The sequence below is a fragment of the Peromyscus eremicus genome, chromosome 5 (assembly GCF_949786415.1).
Source record: "Peromyscus eremicus chromosome 5, PerEre_H2_v1, whole genome shotgun sequence".
Lineage (NCBI taxonomy): Eukaryota > Metazoa > Chordata > Mammalia > Rodentia > Cricetidae > Peromyscus > Peromyscus eremicus.
Window position 1 is genome coordinate 89643447 of NC_081420.1, and position 8550 is coordinate 89651996.

At 50.3% G+C, this 8550-nt stretch overlaps 1 protein-coding gene across 1 annotated transcript in view; it reads right to left on the reverse strand.

The window, feature by feature from the left end:
• Cdh13 (cadherin 13) overlaps positions 1–1771 on the reverse strand; it is a 971677-nt gene extending 969906 nt beyond the window's left edge. Inside the window, exon 1 of the mRNA XM_059263937.1 lies at positions 1622–1771. Coding sequence (XP_059119920.1) covers positions 1622–1666 — 45 coding nt within the window. The 5' untranslated portion in view covers positions 1667–1771. The remainder of the gene's footprint in view (positions 1–1621) is intronic.
• Positions 1772–8550: the final 6779 nt, after the last annotated feature.

The following is an 8550-nucleotide window of genomic DNA, read 5'->3' on the forward strand; positions in this document are numbered from 1 at the left end:
GCTGATTCAAAAGCAAGCATAGTATTCAGAGCAGGACCCCTAGAGAACCAGCAAGCAAATTCCTGGTAGGAAAGGAGCAACTATGTGGACCCCTGGGCTGTGTGTCCACTGAAGATGCCAGAAGTCAGGACGACAGGAGAGCCTGGCCAGCAGTTAGCATCTTACCCTTACTCAGGGTCCTGGCAGGGTCTCAGACACACACACACACACACACACACACACACACACACACACACACACACCACCCTTGAGTCGTTTCTATGGTCATTGCATTTCTGGGATGCTAGCTCCTCTCCAGCAGGCATCTCCCCTTAGAAGGCTACCTATACAACCCTGACTTCCTTTCCTCTTTCCCACTTCGTGCTCAACCATGTGCCTTTTCTTCTGGCACCCAAGAATCCTGGCCAGAAACTCAACACCTATGCCTCAGGCATTCCCTCTCTCCTCCACTCCCCTCTGCATGGCCCTACGCTTCTGCTCTTACCCACTTGTAGGCTGCCAGCTCTGGGTTCCAGAGGGTGCCAAAAAGGACAAGGAGGGACTGAGTCAGTATGTTCTCTGGAGCTTCAGTCCCCGAGGGAGTGCTGGGCGTGCCCCCTTAGCCTCCAATGTCTCTACTATGTCCCCCAAGCATTGCTATCCTACACCCAAACTTCCAGGGATCTCCGAGCTTCAGAGCTTCAGCCCGGCTGAGAAGAGACCCCGGCACGCCTCTCCCGCTCTGCCAGCCCTGCCCTGGCACCGCAGCGATCTGGAGGGTTACCCAGCAGCTGCAGCCTGGTAGGGAGGCTTGAACTTTTTCCTTATGCTCAGCGCCACCCGCCCGGGGAAGACAACAGAGGTTGCAGCCTGGCTCGGGCAGGAGCTCCAGCTGGCTGGACAATGGGGGCCCAAGGAGCTGGGGTACTGGGCCTGCACTCTGGAGAGGGGACCGCGCTAAGGCCCTTCTGAGCCTGGGGCTGGAGAGCCAAAAGACCCCAATGCGGGAGCGGCGGGCGCCTGTGCTTTGAACGACAGCAGCAGCCGGGCTGTGGAGATCCGCTGGCGGGAGGCGCCTTGCAGCTCGCCAGCCGGGCTGGGCGAAGAGAGGACGAGCGCCCTGGGAAGTCAGTGATGCCAGCTCTGGCCTCTCCCAGCCCGGCAGCCCCGCAGCCCGGCAGCTCGCGATCCCAAACGCAACGGCTCTTCCCCGGCTAAGACGCTGGGCTAAGGGGGCAAGCACAACGCCCAGGAGTCGCCTCGAAAGGAGTGTGTATCCGATACACGAGATTCTAGAGGAGGCGAACCAAAGTTACCACACTTGATGTCAGCCAGGATGTCGCCCCTGCTTGCAAAAAGGCTCTGTCCTCCCCGGAACGAGCGTACACACACACACACACACACACACACACACACACACACACACGCACACACACACACACTGAGAATAGCCGGCATGGGGAGCCAGGCCCCTCTAGGATCGGAGCTGGGGGTGACCTCGCATCTGAGCGAGCCAGGTCTGTCTGTACGGCCGCGCCAGGAGCCCCGCGACCCTCAGATCGCTCCTGGCCATCGCCAAGCAGGGCGATCCGAATGCAGAAAGCAGGTGCGGAGCGCGCTGCCAGCGGCTCGCGTTCCCTACCTGGGACAGCAGAACGCACAGGGCGAGCGGAGTTCTCGGCTGCATCTTGCCCGACTAGAAGAAGCGCCTGGCGGCGTTTGCATTCACACACGCGGCTGCACTGAGCATATTTTCCGTGGGAGCCAGCCTTTGAGGAGAGGCTCTGCCTCGCCAGCCAGCCAACTTCCCAAATAGATCAGCGGCAGCATCGCGAAAGCATTGGGTAGCGGCTGATGACCAGGACCAATGGCTTTACAAGACGGATTCCTTCATAACGCTCCCTCGTTTTGCATGGCAGATAGGGGCGAGCACCTCACGGGGGGAGAGCCCCCTCAGAGCAAGGAGGCAGCACGCTGGCTTTTTTTTTTTTTTTTTTTTTGGACTCCTGGGGCCCAGCCTCACAAATCAGGCTGGGCAATGCCAGCCGATTCCACTTTCCCTGAGAACTGGAATTGCACAGGGGACTGGCAGCCACTTCTTACACAGTGCAAAAAGATTCTCTTTATTAAAATGTTAATAAGATCCTCTTTATTCCCAATAAATCACATAAAATGACCCCAGCAGCCCCAGCCCTGTATGTCCTTAAAGCCTTACTGGTAGATTTCTTTGCCTTTGGTGCTTCCCCCCCCCCTTTTTTCTTTCCTCCCCCAAAGTGGCTCTGGCACAGTGGTGTTTGGTGTTTTTCTGCCATCACACAAATCACAAAGAGGACAGATCAATTCTAGCTTGCAGAAAAAATCCATCAAGGAGCAATAGATTTTATTAACTGCTCAGGTGAGAGTGTGACTGGCCTCCACTCCACAAGCGTGCACCAAAGCCAGGACCATGACTTGAGCAAATTCTGTTTTTCCCCTGTGGATGTGACCTTTCAGGGGCCCCGAGCGATTCCCACGGGCTCAGAATAGTGCTAGCCGTGGCTCACAGAATTTTACAATTGGGGAGCCTTGGAGATCAGAGTAACAGGGCCGTAAGGTGTGCCTTCCCTCACAGGGATTTAAGGCTAAAGCAGTAAGGTCCTTATTTTCATGCAACTTTCTTCCTAGAAGGACTTATGGTGTTTTACAATGAAGGGAATTTATCTACCCGAGATAGAAATCTGGGCCACAGGAAAGTTGAGGAAACTACAACGCTAACTCCAGACTACACTGCTTTGCTGTGATTTGGATATGAGCTTCCTAGTGGCCAAAGCAATATGAAAAAAATGAAGGACACCACTTTTCTTATAGAAATGTGTCTAAGTTATACTCAATACTGGTATAAATGGCATCTGTCATAGCAGAACACTGAGCAATGGATCATGCTGAGATCCAGTCGGTTGAAGAATAGCCCAATATCCAGCCAGGGCCTGGACCATGGAGACAATGATTGGTAAATGTTAGAGAATAATGGCTAAGTTAATAAGAACTAGCAGAAGGTGAGAAGGAGCACAGAGTCTGGAGCCTAACTAGCTTGCTGACACCCCTAGCTTGCTAACACCCCTGCTCTTTACTCAGCAGCAAGTTGCCCAGACCCTCTGTGTCTCTGTTTGTCCTCTGGTTAAAACTCCTAAACTCCTAAGATCACAGTGAGGATTCACACATGCAAACTGACATACTTTCTAAACTTCTTCCCTCAACTGCTCCTTAGTCATAAGGTCATTGCATGTGATCCCAAGGTCATTGATAACAATGCTTTGCTGTCTAGGGCTTTGTTGTTTTAGCCAACTGCACACCCTGCAGACAGAAAATGCCACCCAAAGAGCCCACAAAGGATGCTGAGAAAACCACTGCCTCATCTGTTCATCTAATTGCCTAAATAACGCCATCTGCCCTGAGCATTTAATAAATATAGTCTTTAGTAGATGATATGACATAAGAGGACAATGTGAGAGCCATGTGTGTGGAAATCCATACCCATGTTGCTGCTCACTGATAAGGGACAAGCATGGAATCTAAAAAGATTCAAATAAAGATACCTGAAATCTCTATTAGTCGCTAGCCCTGGAAAACAGCCATCTGGTCAACCAGAGGCCAGCTGCCCTGAGACCAGAGATTAGCAAACAGACAGAGAAACAGAAAATGAGGGACAGCTCAGCTCAGAGGATGGGAAACCAAGGCGATTGTGCACTGGTGGAATAGGACAGTCTTCCCTTATCACCATAACAACGGCTCTGTCCAGAGAGGCCCTTCTCTGAGTAGAGAGGGTCCTAAGCTGCACTCAGCAACAATTTGGTGTCCTGTCTTTGAACTTTGGTCAGCCTTCCTGTGCTCTCTCCCATCCATCACCCTTAATGCCTCCCACTAAATATATCCAGACTTCAACCTTCTGAGTAAATGTCAGGGCTAGACTTGTTTCCGATTGGGTGGGGCATGTGAACTGATCTAGCCAAGAAGCTGTGATTGGGAGTGACATGTGTCACTGAAAGGCTGGGGTGCTTCATGGCCACTGACGGACAGGTTGGTTGGTTTCCCTGGCAATAGGGATTAGGGGCATTTGTGCAAGTTTCTTTACTGGGGAGTATTCTCAGGGAAACTTCAGCAGAAAAGAGCACAGAAACAGATGTGACAAAGGTGTGCTTACAAATAAGGCCTTGTCCATCGCAGAGCCCCCAACTTAGAACAGCCCTTCAGAATTGGCCCTGTCCTAATAAGGCCAGCATGTAGATATTCCCCAAGTCATGAGGGAGATGATTTGGCTCAGACCAGGGCAGTTCTCTAGCCTGACCTCACTCCATCACACGCATACACAGCTGAGGTGATGAGTCTCAGGGCACGGATGGCTCTGTGAGTTTGACGGTTTCAGCAAAGACAGATGCGGCTTGTGAACTGGAATCCTGACCATCCCATACCAGCATTCACCAGCATCCCTGGGCTTCTCTCCTGAGAACCTCTACTCTCTAGCAGAAAAGCTCCAGCCAAGTGCTAACTCTAAGGATGTCTGGTCCTTATTCTTTCCTTGCCTCAGGTTCTATAAACTGACTTGCCAAGGCAGGGCAGAGTTGAGTTTTCAAGCCTTGAGGTATTCCTAATAGCCATAGTGGTCTCTGGCTCTCTAAGTTTAAAATGGTAGGAAGAGCCTCGCCAGCAGGATGAGGGCTAGATAGAGACCTGCAGACTCCACCTACATTGAACTTGTGGCCTTGACACCCTAAGCCTCAGTTTCCATTCAATAAAATGGTACTCTTAATATAGTCACACTCCAAAGATGGCTGCAAAGCCCAATGTTACTTGTCCCCTTTTCCCCATACTCCCCTCTACACTCAGAGAATGTAATTTGGATGGAGTTTTGATCAACCAAAGCTTCTGATGATAAAAGGCTTCTGAAAAGGAAATCCATTTTTTGTTTGCGTGGTTCAGCTTGTTTTCCTTTTGACTCTCTAACAGGGGGCTTTTGACTAATGGATTGATCAATGGTGACCAATAATGCTGGTTCTGAGAACCACAGCTCTCTCCCTGTCCACACTCTGCATCCTGTACACCAGCCCTCAGCAAGTCCAGATACCGTCGCAGAGGTGAAACTGTCTTTAGACCCTTTGGAGGTTCACACCCTTTCAAGGCACTACAACTTGGCCGGAGAACTGACAGCCAACAGCTGCCTCCTGTGGGTGCCAGGGGTTGGGACTATTTCCTTTGCTTGGATGATGTGGCTGAATACATTCCAGAGGGGGGGTAGAGATGGCTGGGGATGTGCACAGGCTTGTGTGTCTATGCACAGGCATGTGGGATGTGTGTATGTGTGTGTGCATGCATGTGCACGTGTGTCTGCTCCTATGGACTGATAGCAGTAGGTGTATAGTCTAGCAGAGATATACATTTTTCAAATTTTGCCTGTGCTGTTGTCCATAATAAAACAATGGCAAGCTGGGTGGCGGTGGCACATGCCTTTAATCCCAGCACTCGGGAGGCAGAGCCAGGCGAATCTCTGTGAGTTCAAGGCCAGCCTGATCTACAGAGCGAGATCCAGGACAGGCACCAAAACTACATGGAGAAACTCTGTCTCAAAAAAAAAAAAACAACAAAAAACAAACAAACAAACAAACGAACAAACAAAAAACAATGGCAAGACAAACAGGCATCCCCATGAAGAGAAACAGCTCTCAGAGTGCCTGGAGACCCCGTTGCATGATGGCATACTGGGGCAGCATGGAAGTCCATACAACACCTAGTCAGTAAGTCTTAATGCTAACCATGCTTTCATGCTTTCATCCTAAAATGGTGCACAATCCTTCAGGTCTCTTCAACACCAAAGTCTTGGTCAGTGGAGCACCTGCTTGTCCTGAGCCAGAACACCATTCTGTGCTTTTTCAGAGCCTTCTGTACTCCCTCTGTGTCACCTAGTTCCTCCAACCAGGGTCACTCCAGTCAACATCACATGCTTCACCTTGAACTTGGCTTTGCCACATGACTTGTAAGGAGAGGGAAACAATGGCAGGCCAGCTGTAAGTCCAAGTCCCAAGAGACCCTCTCTGCTTCACTTTGCTCTCCCTTAAGATTTGGATAAGAGATGGACCCCCAACTCCCGAAAAATCACATGTTTAAATTCATGGGTCCCGGCTGGTGGCACAGTTTCAGGAGGTTGGGGAACCTTTAGGAGGTGAGGCCTGGCTGGAGGAAGTGCATCTCTGGGGAATACAGGCCTTGGGGTTTATAGACAGACTGACACTTCCTGTGTCATCTCTGCCTTTTAATTCCACTGAGGTGAGAGCAAGTGGCTGCCATATGCTTCCACTACCACAGAACCACCTGCGGCCACACCTGCCCTCAAGGATGGACCTGAGCCAAAATAAGCCTTTCCTCTCTCAAGTCACTGCTTGTTGGGAGGAATTTGCTCCTAGGACAACAAAAGTAGGTAATGTGGTGGTGTGTTCCTGCTGCTGTGGTAACGCACTCTGACTAAAAGGGTCATTAGTCACTGGGGAGGAAGGGGTCCTTCTCATCTCACCAGTTACAGTCCATTGTTAAAGGAAGCCAGGACAGGAACTCAAGGCAGAAACCCAGAAGTAGGAACTGAAGCAGATATGATGGAGGAGTGGAACAGAAACCATGGCTTTTGTTCATTCTCTTAACGGCTCCTGTTGAGTTAGATTTCTTAGCTAACACAGACCCACCAGCCTAAGGATGCACTGCTCTGGTTGAATGGGCCCTTCTGCATCAATTAGCAATCAAGGAAATGCCCCACAGCCACAACCACACACCCATCTGGTCCAGGCATCCCTCAGCTGAGACGCTCTCTTCCTACCTGACTGGGCTGTGTAACGTTAACAATAAAGACCACTACACATACTTTCCCTATGATGTCCCCAAGCCTTGAAATAGTGTTTGTGGGCCAGCTCGCTGGGGCTAGAATGAGAATGTGGGTGCTTGGAGATCTTTTGTGGAAGACAGAGTGTGGCATCCTCCTGAAGTTCCTCAGCAAGAGAAAAGCCCACACACTGAGGAATAAGACAGGGCACACTCCCTCACGTCTTTAGGTCTGTGGACGTGTTTAATAGGAGCAATATTTGCACACAGCAATGGGTATGGGGCTGGGGCTGGGGTGTCTGGTAGTTTGAATGAGAAATGTCTCCAATTGGCTCACATATTTGAACAACTGCTGCTGCTGCTGCTGCTGCTGCTGCTGCTGCTGCTGCTGCTGCTGCTGCTTCAGGAGGTTACAAAACGTTTAGGAGGTGGAGCTTGGCTGGACGAAGTACATCACGGGCAGCAAGCCCAAACACACGCGCTTCCCCCAAACACACGCACTTCCCCCAATCACACGCACTTCCAGTTCATTCTCTGACTCCTGTTGTAGTTGAAGATGTGATCACTCAGCTTTCTGCTCCCTGCCCCCATGCTTCCCCACCACGATAGACTCCTGTCCCTACGGAGCCATAAGCCAAAATTGGCTCTGTCTTCCATAAGTTGCTTTAGGTCATCATATTTTTATCACAGCAACAAGTATCTAATGAAGGATACTGGGTCACCTCAGCCAAACTGGCCTGTGCCTTTGGGACTTCCCTCCCTCCCTAGCAGCAACACTGGGCCTTCAGACACCAGACTTTCCATTCAAACCGTGACTGGAAAAACCATTAAAACCCCCTCTAGGTGTCTCCCTTACCCCAAATCAGTGGCCGGGGTCACTTCTGCACTGAGAAACAAAGCGGGCCAGTTCAGAAGCACAGTGGCTCTCAGAGCGTGGACCTGGGCCAGAGCGTGGACCTGGGCCAGAGCCAGTCACACCAGAAAGGCACATTTCAGGCCTCTGCCCAGACTCGGTTTGGAAACTCAGGGATGGAGTGTTTTACAACACAGAAGACATATCCTGAGAACCACTGCTCTAGGGAATTCTGCATAACTTGCAATTATTCATTTGGTCCACTCAAAGTGCTCAGAGTGAGTCTAATGCAGATTAGCCATGACTCTAGGCCCGTAGTTCTCAACCTCCCGAATGCTGTGACCCTTTAATACAGTTCCTCATGTTGTAGTGACCCCCGACCATTAAATTTTTTTTCTTGCTACTTCATAACTGAAGTTTTGCTACTCTCATAAATCATAATGTAAATATCTGTATTTTCCCAAGGTCTTAGGAGACTACTGTGCAAGGTCACGACCCACAGGTTGAGAACCACTGAGCTAGGCACTAGGAAGGGTGTTGATGTGGTGAGGATCCGTGCTTACAAAGCTATGACTCAGAGAGAGAATATACAACCCATCACAAGGTTCCAGAGGAGACTTTTGAGACCGGAAGAAGCACAAGCCACAGGGCTTGTGGTGGGGGGAAGGAGGAGTTTACCACAGTCAGACTCCACTGCTGTCACAAGTTATCCTGGTTTCCCACTTATCAGAAGCTGGACTCCTGTCAATGCTGACCTAAATAAACAATAAATAAATAAAATCAAAATATTGCTCATAACCCCACATGAGACTTTAAATGAGCTTAAAGTTTATTCGTCACAGTCCCAACTAGGTAAGTTGCAAAATGTCATTGCCTGT